General features: G+C 43.8%; 1 protein-coding gene across 3 annotated transcripts in view; it reads left to right on the forward strand.

Moving 5' to 3' along the window:
- pld5 (phospholipase D family member 5) overlaps nucleotides 1-19,823 on the forward strand; it is a 109,565-nt gene that overhangs the window by 34,013 nt on the left and 55,729 nt on the right. For all 3 annotated transcript variants that reach the window (XM_070889238.1, XM_070889235.1, XM_070889237.1), the window contains exons 5-6: nucleotides 5,320-5,517; nucleotides 11,100-11,239. In XM_070889238.1, the coding sequence (XP_070745339.1) occupies nucleotides 5,320-5,517; nucleotides 11,100-11,239 (338 nt within the window). The remainder of the gene's footprint in view (nucleotides 1-5,319; nucleotides 5,518-11,099; nucleotides 11,240-19,823) is intronic.

Raw genomic sequence — 19,823 nt, forward strand, 5'->3', positions numbered from 1 at the left:
TGGAGTCCAATTGTCGTCTATCCCTAACACTGCCATGACTGAGATCAGTAAACAGCACTGACTGATCTGCATAGATCAGTGAATCACTGTAGAAGTTCACTGGGCCATTTTGGAAGTTGATTCTTGATGTAGCAGGCATGGTTTGATGGATAGATTGAACGTTTTTCACTGCAATGTCTACAGTGACATTGCAACTTTAACTGTGCCATTCAAAGGATGCTCTCCTAACTCACTGTATGGAAGGGAAAATCACCTTGCTCGCGCTTTTTATACTGCGTGTGGAGATCTAGAAGGCAGGAAAGGAAGGATTTTTAAAGAAACACATTAAGAAGTTTGGCCAAATAAGATTATGCTGAATGTGTTACAATCTATATCAATGATTTGGATGAGGGGACTAAATGTAATATATCCAAGTTTGCTGATGATACAAAGCTAGGTGGGAATGTAAGTTGTGAGGGGGATGCAAAGAGGCTTCAAGGAGATATAGACAAGCTAAGTGAGTGGGCAAGAACATGGCAAATGGAATATAATGTGGAGAAATGTGAAGTTATCCACTTTGGTAGGAAAAATAGAAAAACAGAGTACTTTTTAAATGGTTAGAGATTGGGAAATGTTGGTGTTCAGAGGGACCTGGGTGTCCTTGTACACAAAACACTGAAAGTGAACATGCAGGTACAGCAAACAATTAAAAAAGCAAATGGTATGTTGGTCTTTATTACAACAGGATTTGAGTATGGGTAAAGATGTCTTACTGCAATTATATAGGGCTCTGGTGAGACCACACCTGGAGTGTTGTGTACAGTTTTGGCCTCCTTACCTAAGGAAGGATATACTTGCCATAGAGCAAGTGCAACAAAGGTTCATCAGACTGATTCCTGGGATGGGGGGGATTGTCCTATGAGGAGAGATTGAGTAGACTAGGCCTATAATCTCTAGAGTTTAGAAGAATGAGAGGTGATCTCATTGAAACATACAGAATTCTTACGGGGCTTGACAGGGTTGATGCAGGGAGGATGTTTCCTCTAGCTGGGGAGTCTCGAACCAGGGGTCGCAGTCTCAGAATAAGGGATTGGCCAATTAGGACTGAGATGAGGAAAAATGTCTTCACTCAGAGGCTGGTGAATCTTTGCATGTACAGTATGTACACTACATGTACAGTAGACACCAAGTCGCTGGAGAAATACCACCAACGATGCCTCCGCAAGATCCTGCAAATCCCCTGGGAGGACAGACGCACCACCATTAGCATCCTTGACCAGGCCAACATCCCAGCATTAAAGCACTGACCACACTCGATCAGCTCCGCTGGGCAGGCCACATTGTCTGCATGCCAGACACGAGACTCCCAAAGCAAGCGCTCTACTCTGAACTCCTTCACGGCAAATGGGCAGAGGAAACGTTACAAGTTCACCCTCAAAGCCTCCCTGATAAAGTGCAACATCCCCACTGACACCTGGGAGTCCCTGGCCAAAGATCGCCCTAAGTGGAGGAAGTGCATCCGGGAGGGTGCTGAGCACCTCGAGTCTCATCGCCGAGAGCATGCAGAAATCAAGCGCAGGCAGCAGAAAGAGCGTGCGGCAAACCAGTCCCACCCACCCTTTCCCTCAACGACTGTCTGTTCCACCTGTGACAGGGACTGTGGTTCCCGTATTGGACTGTTCAGCCACCTAAGGACTCATTTTTAGAGTGGAAGCAAATTTCCTCGATTCCGAGGAACTGCCTTTGATGATGATGGGGAATCTTTGGAATTCTCTACTCTAGGGGGCTGTGGAGGCTCAGTTTTGAGTATATTCAAAACAGAGATCATAAGATTTTTGGATATTAAGGGAATCAAGGGATATGGGGACAGTGTAGGAAAGTGGAGTTGAGGTAGAAGATCAGCCATGGTCTTATTGAATGGTGAAGCAGGCTCGAGGGGCTGAATGGCCTACTACTGCTCCTAATTGTTATATGTTCTTATTTTGGCCTTTATCCAACACCTTTTCCAACTGGAAGTAGCTTGAGATGTCTGTGAGCAGACTGCGTCTGTTAAGAACTGAATGCTGTGTCTTTTACTCTCTACCACTGAGGTAGCATAGCTTGTGTATAACAATTAAACCCAATATAGTGTATTTCTTACCTGCGAGCATGTAGGATGAGCAGTGTATCTCCTGTCAATTCAAATAGCAGAAGTTATCACAATTCTGAACCAAACTGACCATTAATTGGATTTATTTACAATTAAGCATCTCGGAAGCAAAAAGAATATAACCAAATTATTTAACAGTACTTAAATTATGCTGCAGTTTTAAAAATACTTATTCCTGGGATGTGCATGGCACTGGCAAGGCGATATTTGTTACCAATCCCTAGTTGCCCTGACGGTATTAAGATTCAATCCCATAGAGTCACATAGGCCAGACCACGGGTGGCAGGTTAACCCCCCCCCCCTACAGGATATTAATGAACCAGTCTGGTTTTTATGAAACAATGGCAGTTTTCACAGTCATTTTCTGGTGCCAGTCCACAAATGACCAGATTTGTTTTTAGTTTGATTTCCGAGCAGGCTCCGGTGGGGCGGGGAGGGGGCTGTACAGGGTGGTGGTGATTTTTAACTGCAGGACATCCCCTGAAAAGTGGATGGTTGGCCATTGAAAATTGGAAAAAAATAGCTGTCCCATTGAGGCCTATCTGATGCATCGTTTATGTGGTCCTATAGACAGGCACATAGCCCACCCACCTCTTTCCAGTGGGAGCCTGCTTACATTTACGTATTGGGGTCCTGGCCGATTGTAGGTTCGTTATTGCAATTATCAGGTGGGACTGGGCAAAGCGTGTGTTGTGAACACTCTGCCCATTTGTACCTGTCGTTGAGCAGCCCTTGGCGGTCCCGTTAGGTTCATTGGTTCGGCTGCTCCTCCTCGGGCCACAAAGCAAGCCTCCAGCCTGCTGCCGACCCATGTGAGGCCGTCCCTCCAGATTACCTCCACCATCCTCCCCATCCTTCCTACAACTCTTGTGCCGTGGCGGGAGCCCGTTTGCTGCCCAAAACTCACCAGCGGCATTTAAATGAGGCCCAGACGGAAAAGTGTTTGGGCCTTCGGTTCAGGCCTCCCGATGATGGCTTTGGGCAAGCAATGCAGCTGCCTCGCTGACATAGAATCATAGAATGGTTACAGCGCAGAAGGGGGCCATTCGGCCCCTCGAGCCCGTGTCGGCTCTCTGCAAAAACACTTCAGCTAGTCTCACTCTCCTGTCCTTTCCCCGTAGCCCTGCAATGTTTTTCTTTCAGGTACTTATCCAACTCCCCTTTGGAAGCAGTGATTGAGTCTGCATCCACCACCTAGACATTGCGCTTGTTTCAGGTGTAAGTGGAAGATTAACCCCATTATCTCTGAGTTGCTAGTCCAGTACCATAACCACTGGGCTACCAACCATTGACTGGGATCTAAAGTCGCAACGCCTGCCTGTAGGGTTGCCAACTCTGGTTTGATGTATTTCAGGAGGTTTCGTCACATGACCTCCTGCTTCCAACTACCCCGCCCTCAGGCTCCCGCCATTGGTCGCCCCGACACGTCCATTCTCATGGCGCCCCGCCTTCCCACACCAATTGGAAAGTGAAAAGACTCTTCATTACCCAATTGGATGATTCTTGACTGTCAGTCACACAGCCTTTTATCCCAACTCCAATATTTTTATAGTTAATAAACAGAAGTGTTCGAAGAAAATGAAAAAAAAAACATACGGGGGAGAAATTCGCATCGTTGGCGCAAATGATTTCTCGTCCGGGGGGGGGGTGGGGGGGGGGGGCGCTAGCAAAATTCCGTGGGAGTAGGCGGAAGCGCAAGCCAGCAACACTTCGCTCCCACCGGGAGCGCCCCGGGCTGCTGCGCCAACGATGATGATGTCATCGCTGTGCGCAGTGTCCCGTTTGCGCCCCGGAGTGGAACTTCGGTAGCGTCCCGTGAGGCCTCCGCGGGGTATGTTCGCACCAGCCTCGCGGTCGTGAAACGAGCCGCACTCCGCTCGAAAGGGCAAAAAGTAAAGGAGTGATACGTGACGCCTATTTTTTTTAATTGCCGACTTACTGGTCGGGCCTTTTGCTGACGATTCCGCGGGGTCCGTGTCGCGATGGTGCAGCCCGGCACTCCACTTCTGCGCCGGGCTATGGCCACGGCATCCCACTCCCTGGTGGCCTAGTGGTGGCACCTCGCCCCGCTGCAGAGCTCGCAGCGTGCCCTCCCCATTAATGGAAGGGGAGGATTCGGTGCTCGTGCCAGCGCAACGTAGCGTTCCGCTTGGCACTGAAAAACTCCCCATGCTTAGCTCCTGAGAGGAAGTGGAGCGCCCGATATTGCACGTCACTTCCTCTCGGGGGCGGGAATCCCAATTTCGTGGTCAGGGTAGGACTTCTGCGTCAGGCGCAGGAAGTCCTGCCTCACCTCGGTCACCACCCCCAGATGGGGCGTTAACGAATTTTGGTCCCACAATTATTTTTAATGCCCTTGGGTTTGCTCTCAGCAGTGTCCTGGGAATTAATCTTCAATTCCTGGAGATTCCAGGGCAATCCTGGAAACCCTATCGCCATAACCCTTAGAATGTACAGCATAGTCCAAGCACCTTCCTCTTAACTAATTAATCATTAGAAAGAATCTGCTTTTCTTTGCAGCAGAATTGACTCCAGTCTTTCATTTTGAAAATGTTTGACTATTGCTTTTAAAATCTCTCTCTCTCTCTCTCAGGAAAATATATTTAGCTATATGAACTGAAATTAAAATTCTATACTTGACAGATAAGAACGATCAGCCTTTCAGTCATGTGATACTTCAGACTAATGCATCAACTCGAAAGGAGCTCATTTTTTTGTTTGTTATTTGCCACAAAAAAGGGAAAAAGGGAATGTAATTAAATGATGATAAAATAGCATTTAATCTTTCATTTTTTATTTAAGCCACAGATGCCTGAAGAGAGTTTCTGGCCGATATCCAATTGTATTCCAAGATTAAAATGATCCATTGCCTGCTCATGTTACCGTGAATGTGTACTGTGGTTTATGGCTTTGTGTTTTCTTGTAATATTTTTAAAAATAACAAGCCGTGCAACAAAGTAATTCATTTTCTCTTGAAAGTGTATTTTGGTCCAAGTTCGGAGGTATGCCTGAAACACTGCCAATATTGCACAGGCTGGAGTCTCTCCCAGTTCACAAGCATCTTTCCATTTCACTTGAGGTAGTCAGCTGTAGAATTGTCTTTTTTTAGTTGTTGTAGCACATGGAGAGAGCAAAATCGACATTTCCCATTTGCTGCTGTGCCTTTAACACAATTAATTTCAATTCCACAGATGAAAGAGCTGGGTGTTATCATGTACAACTGCAGCTGCCTTGCTCTGGACCTGCATAGAGTGTTCTCTGTGTATTTGCAGCTGGAGTACCGAGACTCGGCACCCGAAATCTGGTCAAAGAAAGTATTCGCTATCTCCAGTCTGCATTCCCCTCTCAAGTTACAGCTGAACGGGATTGAGGGCGAGGTCTACCTGGCTGTGAGTAAAGCTTGACTTTGATGTTCGTTATATTGGCGGCTTCGTCAGAGAACAGAGCAGGTTTGCACTGTGCAAAACCGTTCATTAAATACGTATTAAGCACCGAGTGCAGCTGGCTTGGTGATGGTACTCGGGTTTTTGTGTTGGGCCTCGCAAGCTGGCTTCATTGCCTATATTTTCGTCATGTGGCGCATTACTGAGCTATACAGACCGAGGAGATCCTCGAGTTCTATTCCTGCTCTGTCCTGAATTAGCCGATCGCAGTTGGGAACTGAGGTGGACTAGCTATCGGGAAATATCCCAAGCGCTCCTGTTTGTGATATATTCACAGAGCATAGCACACCCAGTTCCTAACAAGGCAGGCAGCTCTGTCGGAAACCTCCGGAACAGCCTGGTTCTGTTTATTATTAACTCTGCAGTTGCAGTACACAATACGTCCACATCCACAGTGTGGAGCTACAAACATTACAAGCTTACAGACATTACACTTCTCCCTCCTTAATGAAGAAGTTATTATAACAAACATCATACATAACTTTCATTTTTATACATAACACAGGATATAGACTTTTTTTTCTCCATATTTACAAATTTAACTTTACCACTTGTTTTCTGTTTTGAATAGGATACCTTCGCTCTCGAACAGAATCTTCCAAACATCATGTCGATTTCACACTCATTCGAGGCTCATCCTGAGGAACGTTTTCCTCCACGGAATTTCCTTGATTTTCAATTGAACTCACTCTAACTTCAGGCTCTTTGTTTTCCTGACTCGGACTCAGACTTTCATTCTGATTCTCTCCTGGATTTGTTTCCAGTACATTGGATTTAGGATTTTCTACTGGTGTATCAAAACTATCTGATGAATCAGAAATAATTGAATCATTCCCACCTTCAACTCCTTCCATGTCTGTAGGTAAAATATGATCAATATAAACAAACCTAACCTGTCCATTATCAAACATCTTTACCAAATATGTACGAGGACCACATATCTTCACCACTCTTCCTGGTAACCACTTTAACCATTTATGGTGATGGTTCTTCACTCTCACCTTCTGGCTTAATTTCACACTTCTCTCTTTTACTCCACCTCTATCATGATTCTCTTTCTGCCTTAATTGTGTCTCCTCTACGAACTGCCAAATTTGGTTTTAACAACGAGAATCTGGTTCGTGGCTGTCGTTTGAGAAACAACTCTGCTGGTGTTCTACCAGTAGTTGTATGAGGAATATTTCTATATGTAATCAAAAAATTAGCCAATTTGTGATCCAATGATGACTGTCATTTCCTTGGATTTGGATCTAACATTTGTTTTATGAGGGCACGTTTTACAATTTGTACAGTGCACTCTGCTGCACCATTCGAAGCAGGATGGTATGGTGGAACCTTGGTATATTTCACACCATTTTTGCTCATGAATTGTGCAAATTCTTCTGAACGAAATTGTGGTCCATTATCCGAAACAATTTCTTCAGGGAGGCAAAATGAAGAAAATAATCTTCGTAAAATGTCCAATGTTTTACTTGTTGTTATTTTCGACATTGGGAACACCTCAACCAATTCGAATGGCTATTAATCACAATGAACAATTGTTGTCCTTTTAACTCAGCAAAATCAATATGTAGCCTTTGCCACACCCTGGGAGGCCATTTCCATGGCTGTAATGGTACTGATGGTGATTGCTTGCTTACTGATTGACCTGGCCATCATAAATAACTGCGTGCAAAACTCTTGGTCAAGCACATTCCCAAGTGCTGGTCATGGAGGTCTCCTAATAATTTGGACCTGAATATATTTGGTATAACCACTCTTGCACCCCACATGATACAATCTTTATCGACTGATAATTCATTCCTTCGCATGAAGAATGGATGAATACCTTGTCTGATACCTGGTTTGGCCATCCAGTTGCAATATAATCATACACCTTTGACATCACTGGGTCACATTTGGTTGCTCTAGCAATCTCTTCAGCTGTAACTGGCAGTTCATTAATGTATGAAAAATAAAACACTTCTTCCCTATCGGGTGTAACTTATAATGGGGAAGGCAATCTAGACATTGCATCAGCATTACTGTGATCAGCTGATCGTCTGTATTCAATATCATGTGTATATGTTGACAAAATCAAAGCCCATCTCTGCATTCGGGCTGCAGCTAATGTTGGAACTGGGGACTTTGAATGGAGGATTGCTGTTAGGGGCTTATGGTCCGTAACGATGGTAAACTTATGACCATACAAGTATTTGTAAAACTTCTTGACCCCAAAAATTAATGCCAAAGCTTCCCTTTCAATTTGCGCATAATTACTCTCACTGGCACTGAGAGTGCGTGAAGCAAAAGCAATTGGTCTCTCCTCCCCACTACGTAATACATGAGCGATTACTGCCCCAACTCCATACGGAGAGGCATCACATGCTAACTTAATCTCCTTAGATATGTCAGAGTGAATTAACATGGTGCTCTCTACCAATTTGCTTTTACACTCCTTGAATGCTGTATCACATTCTTTTGATCACTTCCAATGGACTTGTTTTTTCAAAAGTTCATTCAGTGGATGTAATACTGTAGCCAAATTTGATAGGAACTTCCCATAATAGTTCAACAGACCCAAGAATGAACAAAGTTTAGTGACATTCCTGGGGGTGGGTGCATTTATAATTGCATCCAATTTTCCCATGGTTGGATGTAAACCATCTTTGTCTACTCTGTACCCTAAGTACTCCACTGAGTTTTGAAATAACTCACACTTACGAGCAGACACTCGTACTCTGTGCTTCTCTAGCCGTTTGAGGACTTTATTCAATATGATATTGTGAATTTGCCTATTTGGTGCTGAAATTAATATGTCATCCAAATAATATACTACCCCTTCAATACCTTGCAAAATCTGGTTCATCACCCCTTGGAATATAGCAGGGGCAGAAGACATTCCAAATGGTAGCCTATTAAATTGATATAGGCCTAGATGGGTATTTATAGTCAAGCATGACTTGGACTCCTCATCTAGTTCAAGCTGTAAGTAGGCATTTGTAAGATCCAGTTTTGAGAAAATCTGACCGCCTGTCAGTGTTGTGAACAAATCTTCTATATTTGGCAAGGTATTGGGGACATTACCCTCTAGAACCTGGTTTACAGTTACTTTATAATCACTATACAATCTTACCTTCCATCAGACTTAGGTACAACAACAATGGGTGTAGTCCAATTACATCGATCTATCTTACAAATAATGGTCTCAGTCTCTAGTCTTTTGAGTTCTTGCTCAACTTTCTCCTTGAGTGCATACGGTACGGAATGTGGCGATCTAGCGTCCTTCTGTACCCTGACACTCACCTTGAAGCCTTGGATCGGACTGCCCGTTTCACAGAACACCTTCAGATAATTCTTGATAACCTCATCTGTTGATGAAAATCTCGCTTCCACACAGAAAATCTTACTCCAATCCAGCTTCAGCGAGCTCAACCAATTTCTTCCTAGTAAGGCAGGCTTGTCTCCTTTCACTACTATTAGAGTCAACATCTGAAATTGATCTTTATATTTCACCGGTACGGTGATATGACCGACCACAGGAATTTTTTCTCCCAAGTAGCCTCGCAGCTTTATCTTGGATTTCTCCCGTTGGAAACCACGCAATTTTTCGAGGTACAGTGACTCCGGTACTACATTCACGGATGCACCCGTGTCTATTTCCATTGATACCTTGAATCCCGCAACAGCTATTTGGATTTTGATACTTTCCGAATCGCTGTCCATTAACCTCGTGCTCCTGATGTGTAACTCTAACATGTCCTCGTCCTGTTGTTGTTCTTCCATGCTATGTAGTCTCTTGGGATTTCTACTCATAGCTTTCAATGCTGGATTCATAGCTTTGAACGCTGATTTACCCATCAGTCGGCATGCCTTCGCAAGATGCCCAGTCTTTCTGCAGAAGAAACACTCTGCCTTCACATATGGACAACTTTGAGCAATGTGTTGTCCCAGGCACCTATCGCATGACTTCGATGCTCTGTTAGAATTCCCAGTTTCTGAGACTTTGGCCCCCACTGCCTTTTACTTTGAATCTGCAGGCAATTCACCTCAGTTGACTAACGACCGTAATTATTATTTAATTCTCGGGAATATTGTTCGGCCATGCCCATCGACCTCGCTATCTGACAAGCAAACTCAAAAGTCAAGTCATCCGTCGTCAATAACTTCCTTCTGATCACATCATTTTTCACCCCACAAACAAAATGATCCCATAATGCTCAGTTTTGAAAGTTTCCAAAATTACAGTGCATCGGTAGCTTTTTTAATGTTACGATGTAATCACTGATACTTTTATCAGCCTTTTGATTCTCTATACTGAAACGATAGCTTTCGGCAATTTCTAACGGTTTGGGGTTATAGTGCTGCTCCAGCTTTGTTAAAATCTCTTTAAGCGTTGTGTCCTTTGGCTCGTCAGGCACAAGCAGATTTACAAGGGTGTCATATAAAGCCGGACCCGCCTCCGATAAGAAGATCGCTCTCTTAGGTTCCAATACAGCCTGGTTCTGGACTGCATTGTCTGGAACTTCGATTATGTTATTTGCAGTGAAATACATTTCTAGCTGATCCACATATGTTTTAAAACATTCCCGGTCATGTCTATATTCACCCAAATGTCCCATTACACCTGCCATTTTAATCTCTAGCTGTTCACACTGTTTGCTGACTTTTACCTCGGATTTTTGTAGCTTTTTCCAAAGACACAAACTTCCAAAGTCTCTGTCGGCTGGCTGAATCCTTCACCAACAAAATTTAAGCTTTAAATCATCTGAACAATCCCATCTCATTGCCAAATGTGATATATTCACAGAGCACAGCACACCCAGCTTCTAACATGGCAGGCAGCTCTGTCAGAAACCTCTGGAACAGCCTGGTTTAGTTTATTATTAACTCTGCAGTTGCAGTACACAATATGGCCACATCCACAGTGTGGAGCTACAAACATTACAAGCTTACAGACATTACACTGTTCATAGTTCCCAGGGGCCCTCCACACACCCCAGTGAATCTCTGTATGGGGAGATTAGCACTGGCACACTTTACTCTCAACATTAAAACATTTTTTTAAACAGGCTTTTCTGCTTCTAAACATTAGAAAGTGCAGGTAAACTTTGCCATAATCAACACACAGTCCACAAGAGGCATCCTTCCATATGCACGTTACGTGTTACCTTGCAGCTCATAGTACAGGGTGTAAGAACATAAGAACATAAGAAATAGGAACATGAGTAGGCCAATTTGGCCCCTCGAGTCTGCTCTGCCATTCAATAAGATCATGGCTGATATGACCATGGACTCAGCTCCACTTCCCCGCCCGCTCCCCATAACCCTTTACTCCCTTATGAATGAACCAGAACTCTAAAATGGTTACCATTCAGAGATAAGGCTATGCTTTGCCAAGGGCATTTAGCAAGTGGTCAGCCTACCAATAGTAGCTTTGGGCAGGGGTAAGAGAAGTGTACGGAGCCGGGAGCAGATGACTGCACGAGATTGGTGTTCTGCTGTAACACCGCTTTACACCTGCTAACTCACATTTTCTTCCTTGACAGACTTCTCCTGCACGTTTATGCCCCAATGGCCGCACCAAAGATATTGATGCTGTTCTTAGGGTTATTGCCAATGCTCAGAGGTTTATATACGTAGCCGTTATGGATTTTCTGCCTCTTGTCAACCGCACAAATGTACTGAGGTGAGTAAGACTTGCTCACTATCAGCGCTAATTTAGATATTTTATCGTTATTATCTAGAATTCCCTCCCTAAACCTTTCCGCCTCTCTACCTCTCTCTTTCCTCCTTTAAGGCACTCCTTAAAGCCTACCTCTTTGACCAAACTTTTGGTCATCTGGCTTAACATTTCCGTATATGGCTCGATGTCAAATTTTGTTTTCTGCTAACAATCCTGTGAAGTGCCTTGAGACATTTTATTACATTATGGGCGCTATATAAATGTAAGTTGTTGTTAGAAATGTGCAATTTAATTTTGGAGATCTTGTGTCCTCTAAGGGATTACATTGGCTCTCCAAATGTCTCTGTCGGTAAATACCTGGCCAGCGCTGGTATTAAACCATGAGGTTCCGAAGTTGATACCCAGTCGGTGCTGGATTAGCTGCGGGGGATGGTTGTTGAAGTACAGGTAGAGCGTCTGTAATCGGGGCATCTCGGGACCGAGGCCATTCCGGATTTCGGGTATTTCCGGAGGGTCCGGAAAGGGGGGTGGGGCAGTGGCACAGGGTCAGGGAAGGGTCCGGAATGGCGAGGGGTGGGGGTCAGCAACAGAGGGTCAGGGGAGGGTCTGGGGCGGCGGAGGGCCGGCGGGGGAGGGGTGGTTCGCCAGGTCAGGATTCTGCAGCGTCAGCGACCGGGAAAAACCTGCTTTGAAGACCTGCAAAAAAGGGAAGTTAAAGTTTTTATTTCAAACTTTTTTTTCAGCGATTTAGTAAGTAAAGTTGTGTGACTGTTTTGTGAATTTTTATTTTTATTTTTTGGAATTTTTTTTTTTGGTGTTTTCCCCCCTCCCTCGGACACTCAACCTGTACTACAATTGCCATCAAGTGCCAATCTGGAATAGGGAAGACAAATTACAACCAGAGTCCTTGCTCCTGATCTCTCTCGTTCGAAAGTGCGACTGTTTGGTCGACGGGGTTGGTCTTGATTGTGATGGTTAAGCAGCCTGTCGCTGCTCACACATGAAAGGATGGACACTTGGGTGATACATGAGCCAGCCAGCATCCTGCAACCATACCCACCATCAGACAGTTCCTTCAGCAGAAAACGGCGTAAAATGAAGCGGGAGGGGTGGAGGAAATAAATACAATTTACTTCACGAAACTAGCTGCAGTCAATCTAATACTAATGTATGCGACACATCAGGGAGGGGGAGAGTTACCTGGACACTGTGTTCCAGGGGGTAGTCACACCCCTTAGGTTAACTAACTCAGATTTGGCTTGTGATCAAGGACAGGAGGAATGTATGGGGATCCAGGAGATAGTGATGGAGGAGCCTCGGCCCTTGGTCTTGTCCAACAGGTTCGAGGCTCTTACTCCGTGTGTGGACGAGACCAGGGATTGCAGGGAGGATAAGCAAACTGACCACAGCACCAAGGTACAGGGGGCCATTCAAGCGGGGGGAGTAAAAAGAAATATTATAGTAATAGGGGACAGTATCATTAGGGGGATAGATACAGTTCTCTGCAGCCGTGAGCGTGAGTCCCAAAGGCTGTGTTGCCTGCCCCGATGCCAGGGATAAGGACATCTCCTCAGGGCTGGAGAGGAACTTGGAGTGGGAAAGGGTAGATCCAGTTGTCGTGGTCCACGTGGGTACCAACGACAGATAGGACAGAAAAGGTGGTTCTGCTAATGGATTATGAGCAGCTAGGGGCCAAATTAAAAAGCAGAACCACAAAGGTAATAATCTCTGGATTACTACCCAAGCCACGAGCAAATTTACATAGGTTAAATAAGATCAGAGAGATAAACTTGTGGCTCAAAGACTGGTGTGGGAGAAATGGGTTTTGGTTCCTTAGGCACTGGCACCAGTACTGGGGTAAGAGGGAGCTGTTCTGTTGGGACGGATTCCACTTGGAACGTGCTGGGGCTAGGGTCCTGGCGAACCGAATAACTACGGGTACAGAGAGCTTTAAACTAATTAGTGGGAGGGAGGGAGGGTTCAGGTGAGCAGAAACCTAAAAGCTCAAAGAACACGGTGAAGGCAGTAGAGCAGGGTAGCATTGGGGGAAACGAAAACTAGAGCGTGACAGGAAGGGACAGAATCTATAAACATAAGCGTGTATCAGAAACTGGGGCCATAGCAGGAGAAAATGGTAAGAAAATACATTTAAAAGCTCTTTATCTGAATGCACGCAGCATTCGTAACAAATTAGATGAGCTGTCGGCACAAATAGTTACAAATGGGTATGATCTGGTAGCCATAACAGAGACGTGGTTGCAAGGTGACCAAGACTGGGAACTAAACATTCAGGGGTACTTGACAATTCGGAAGGACAGACAGAAAGGAAAAGGAGGTGGGGTAGCTCTATTGATAAAGGATGGAATCACTGCAATAGTGAGAAATGATATTGCTCAAATGATCAGGATGTTGAAACAGTTTGGGTGGAGATAAGGAATAATACGGGGAAAAAGTCACTGGTGGGCGTAGTCTATAGGCCCCCTAACAGTAGCAACTCTGTTGTTCGGCGTATAAACCAAGAAATAATGGGGGCTTGTAAAAAGGGAACAGCAATAATCATGGGTGATTTTAACCTCCAAATTGATTGGACAAATCAAATTGGTCAGGGTTGCCTTGAGGAAGAGTTCATAGAATGCATAAGGGACAGATTCCTTGAGCAGTATGTAACGGAACCAACCAGGGGGCAGGCTATCTTAGATCTGATCCTGTGTAATGAGACAGGATTAATAAACAATCTCCGAGTAAAGGATTCCTTCAGAATGAGTGATCATAGCATGGTTGAATTTCAAATTCAGATGGAGGGCGAGAAAGTTGGATCTCAAACCAGCTTATATAAAGGAGACTACAAAGGTATGAGGGCAGTGTTGGCTAAAGTGGACTGTGAAAATAGATTAAAGTGTAGGACGGTTGATGAACAGTGGCATATATTTAAGGAGATTATTTACAACAAATATATTCCAGTGAGGAGAAAGGGTGTAAAAGAAAAGATAGCCATCCATGGCGAACTAAAGAAATAAAGGCTGTATCCAATTAAAAACAAGGGCTTACAAAGTGGCAAAACTAGTGGGAAGACAGAAGATTGGGAAGCTTTTAAAAGCCAGTAAAGAATGATTTAAAAAATGATTAAAAAAGGGAAGATAGACTATGAAAGTAAACTAGCACGAAATCTCAAAACAGATAGCAAGAGTTTCTACAGGTATATAAAAAGGAAAAGAGTGGCTAAAGTAAATGTTGGTCCCTTAGAGGATGAGACCAGGGAATTAGTAATGGGGAACATGGAGATGGCAGAAACTCTGAACAAATATTTTGTATCAGTCTTTATGGTAGAGGACACTAAAAATATCCCAACAGTAGATAGTCAAGGGGCTATAGGGAGGGGAGGAACTTAACACAATCACAATCACTAAGGAGGTGGTACTCAGTAAGATAATGGGACTAAAGGCAGATAAATCCCCTGGACCTGATGGCTTTCATCCGAGGGTCTTAAGAGAAGTAGCGGCAGGGATAGTGGATGCATTGGTTGTAATTTACCAAAATTCCCTGAATTCTGGGGAGGTCCCAGCAGATTGGAAAACTGCAAATTTAAAAAAAGGGAGGCAGACAAAAAGCAGGAAACGATAGACCAGTTAGCCTAACATCTGTGGTTGGGAAAATGTTGGAGTCCATTATCAAAGAAGCAGTAGCAGGACATTTGGAAAAGCATAATTCAGCCAGGCAGAGTCAGCATGGATTTATGAAGAGGAAGTCATGTTTGACAAATTTGCTGGCATTCTTTCAGGATGTAACGAAGAGGGTGGATAAAGGGGAACCAGTGGATGTGGTGTATTTGGACTTCCAGAAGGCATTTGACAAGGTGCCACATAAAAGGTTACTGCACAAGATAAAAGTTCACGGGGTTGGGGGTAATATATTAGCATGGATAGAGGATTGGCTAACTAACAGAAAACAGAGAGTCAGGATAAATGATTCATTCTCGGGTTAGCAATCAGTAACTAGTGGGGATGCAGAGATCAGTGCTGGGACCCCAGCTATTTACAATCTATTGTAACGACTTGGATGAAGGGACTGAGTGTAACATAGCCACGTTTGCTGATGATACAAAGATGGGAGGAAAAGCAATGTGTGAGGACGACACAAAAAATGTGCCAAAGGACATGTACAGGTTAAGTGAGTGGGCAAAAATTTGGCAGATGGAGTATAATGTTGGAATGTGTGAGGTCATGCACTTTGGCAGAAAAAAATCGAAGAACAAGTCATTATTTAAATGGAGAAAAATTGTAAAGTGCCGCAGTACAGCAGGATCTGGGAGTCCTGGTGCATGAAATACAAAAGGATAGTATACAGGTACAGCAAGTGATCAGGAAGGTCGATGGAGTCTTGGCCTTTATTGTAAAGGGGATGGAGTATAAAAGCAGGGAAGTCTTGCTACAGTTATACAGGGTATTGGTGAGGCCACACCTGGAATACTGGGTACAGTTTTGGTTTCCATATTTAAGAAAGGCTATACTTGCTTTGGAGGCAGTTCAGAGAAGGTTCACTAGGTTGATTCTGGAGATGAGGGGGTTGACTTATGAGGAAAGATTGAGTAGGTTGGGCCTCTACTCATTGGAATTCAGAAGAATGAGAGGTGATCTTATTGAAACGTATAAGATTATGAGGGGGCTTGACAAGGTGGATGCAGAGAGGATGTTTCCACTGATAGGGGAGACTAGAACTAGAGGGCACAATCTTAGAATAAGGGGCCGCCCATTTAAAACTGAAAGGAAGAGGAATTTCTTCTCTCAGAGGGTTGTAAATATGTGGAATTCACTGCCTCAGAGAGCTGTGGAAGCTGGGTCATTGAATACATTTAAGACAGAGATAGACAGTTTCTTAACCGATAAGGGAATACGGGATTATGGAGAGCGGGCAGGGAAGTGGACCTGAGTCCATGATCGGATCAGCCATGATCGGATTAAATGGCGGAGCAGGCTCGAGGGGCTGTATGGCCTACACTTAGCTCCTATTTCTTATGTTCTTAAGTTATATTCTATACAGATTGGAGTGTCCTTTTCTTTAATATGCACCAGCCACAATTTTGAATCATGGCATCATGTCCTTAGTTTCCCTTTGTATCACAGGCCCAACAAATTACTGCAATTTACTGTGGTTAGCAGGTCTGACATAACTTAGTTTCTTGTCAGTGTTCTGGGATACTGTAAACAAATAAATTCTCATTATGAAGGCAGTACACAGAAAACCAAGGTAAATATTCAAAAGCCGAATTACTTACCGATAAAGAACTATGTTATTTAGAAAGTCATTTGCAGGGATAATATCCAATTTCGGAGCTTTTTGCGACATTATGGTCGGAACTTTAATCAGTCCACGTCTGTAATGTATCATATTAGTAATTTCCAAAGTCTGCTTTTATATTTCTCACTGAGTGAATGCAGAGGCCCAGTAGCAGCTTAGCTGTGCCAATGGTAATATATTAACCAAAGGGACGGGGTCACAGGTCACGGTGCCGTAATCAGCCAGCTGTCATACAAAACGGATTCCAGACTTTCTTCTCTCATACTGGAAAGCAACTGTCATTCATCAAATTCCACGGAGTATTTTATACATTGCTTTTCTGTACGGTTTGATTCTCATTTGTAGCAGAGGTTTTAATTTGCTTTTAATTTGCTTGTATTTCACCAGAAATTATCGGGAAATTGAATAACATTGCTGTAAATCTTGTTACATTTTTTTCATAGAATCATAGATGATTCAGCACAGGAGTAGGCCACTTGGGCCATTGTGCCTGTGTCTCTTTGTTGGAGCGATCCAATTAGCCCCACTCCCCTGCTCTCCCCCCCCGTATCGCTGTAAATTGTCTCCCTCACCTTTTTTAATGAGCAACCCAACCCACCTCTAATAAAAAAATTGATGTTATTGGGTAGAACGCAACAAATGATTGTGGAACAGGTTTGATGGGCCAAATGGTCTTTTTCCATTCCATCCTTGTGTTCATTTACAGACAAAGTTGATTCATTAAAAAACCCACGTTCCCTTTTCACTCAAAAACCTTATTTGGAGGCCAGATGATTCATTGACACACTTCTTATATTTGGCTCAATTTGTTCAGTAAAAGGACAGAAAAATGAGTGTGCACTCTCCTCTTCAGTTCAGTATAATGGGGAATATCTAATGTGAGCTGCAGTGATGTCAACAAGCCGTCTAAGCAGCCAATCACAATGCAGAATTCTCACAAACAGGAAATGAGAAGTTGCTTTTATCGGACTTTTAAAAAATGTTGCAGAGAGCGTTCACATGGGGATAGGTAGAACCTGAAATATCATGAACTAACTTTTTAAAAAGAAGTTTAAAAATGTTTTTCTTAAAAATTTACAATTTTTTCATTATGGAGATATTTGACACTCCACAAAAGGAAAATGAGTTTTTCCAGACCATAACATTTGTTTCGCAGTCAATACGCTGTTAAAATCCCAGTTACACCTAATCCAGCAAGGAACTTTTTTCAAATTAGTATACTGTATTCGCTGCTCACGATGTGGTCTCCTCTATAATGGGGAGACCAAGCGTAGATTGGGCGGCCGCTTTGTGGAGCACCTCCATTCATTCCGCAAGTGTGGCCCTGAGCTTCCAGTCGCCTGTCACTTTAATTCTCCACTCCATTCCCACTCTGACCTCTCCGTCGTCGGTCTCCTACACTGTTCCAACAAAGCTCAACGCAAGCTCGAGGAACAGCACCTCATCTTTCGTTTAGTCTTCTGGATTCAACATCGAGTTCAACAATTTCAGAGCATAACCACTGCCAATCTTTGGATTTCCCTCCCCCACCTCCACCCCACCCCCGAACCTGTTTTTTTTTCTCCTTGTCTCTAATGGCAGTTGGTCATTACCCCACCATTCACACCCTATCTTCACTAATGTTTTTCTAACTCCTGGCATTACCATTTCAATTTGGCCCACCATCCCTTCTGTCTCTCTAATCTCTCCTGTCTTCCATCCTATCACAGACCTTCCCTTTTGTTCTTTCTTCCCCTCCCCATTTCAGTGCTTGTTAAGAATCTGTTCTTTCCGAACACTCTCCAGTTCTGACAAAGGGTCATCGACCCGAAACATTAACTCTGCTCTCTCTCCACAGATGCTGCCTGACCCGCTGAGATTTCCAGCATTTTCTGTTTTTAAGGCCTAACATTTAATGGGGTATTTAACAGCGATGTTCCTGCGGAAAAGCCCAAGATTTCATCAGTTTCACTAGTTACACTGATTGCTGGCTATGGTAGGCCACAGCGCAGCCTGTATCGGAGCAATGAATGACTGACTGCAACTTCAGGATTTCCACATTAGGATTCGCATGCGCAACATCCTGAAGTTGCGGTCCGTTTCAAAGGGGTAATAAAAGTGAACGCTGTTAGTTCGCTGTTATTACCCACTGCAAATTCCGAGCCAATATCCGTTTGTTTTATTCCAAACTGTAAGATTTGACTTCTTATGATGTTGTATTCCAGAAGTCCCACCATTTGCCACTGTTCGTTTCACTTCTGCACTGTCCTACATTATTTTCTTACCCTCCTTTGGCTCGCCTCCCCCATTACACACTGTTCCTTAACCAAGAGGTGTTCTGCCCCAGGTCTCTGTGAATAGTTTCAAACCGAAAAAGTGCTCAAAAGGTTCCAGGCTCAATCATCCGATGACTTTTCCGTCCTTCCTGACCTCTGGTCCCTGCTTCCGAGGCCACAGTGAAGCCATTACTGTTTAGGAAAATGTATCAGACCCTATCGGAATAATTTTAACCTACCCCGCTGGGCGGGAATCTCACAGGATTGGGTGGAACGCTAGTTTTACACTCTGCCCAATATTACTCTCTATTGACTCCACTGCCATTTCTATAGTGCCTTTCATGACCTCAGGGCATCCCAAAGGGCTTTACAGCCAATGAAGTACTTTTGAAGTGTAGTCACTGTTGTAATGTAGGAAATGTAGCAGCCAATTTGCTCACAGCAAGTTCCCACAAACAATGATGTGATAATGACCAGAAGAAGAGCGGGAAAGTTCTTTCTGGTATCCTGGACAATATTTATCCCTCAACCAACAAGTAAACTGATGATCTGGTCATTATCACATTGCTGTTTGTGGGAGCTTGCTGTGCACAAAGAGGCACCTGTGTTTCCTACATTACAACAGTGACTACACTCCGAAAAGTACTTCATTGGCTGTAAAGCACTATGGGACGTCCTGAGGTCATGAAAGGCGCTATATCAATGCAAGTCTTTCTTCTTTACTGATTATAATAGCTGCTTCAGAAATTATTATTGGCTAATGGACGCACGATGTTGCAGTCCTTAGATTAAACTGTTAGCGATGTATATATAATACATATATGACATTTTGTTTTGATTCTTCATCTCTAGAACACTTTATTGGTATTTGTTTTCACATTTTATTCTGTTTTACCTTGGCTTCGGTCAATTTTTTAAAAATCCCATGGGGAAGGGCGGTGGTTGTGGGGGGGTGGGGAACAAAGAGCTTCAAGCATCTATTCAGCTCGATAAATTGGCTTAACAGCAAAGTGACCTTTCTGCCCACACAAACGATT

This window comes from Pristiophorus japonicus, chromosome 9, assembly GCF_044704955.1.
Source record: "Pristiophorus japonicus isolate sPriJap1 chromosome 9, sPriJap1.hap1, whole genome shotgun sequence".
Lineage (NCBI taxonomy): Eukaryota > Metazoa > Chordata > Chondrichthyes > Pristiophoridae > Pristiophorus > Pristiophorus japonicus.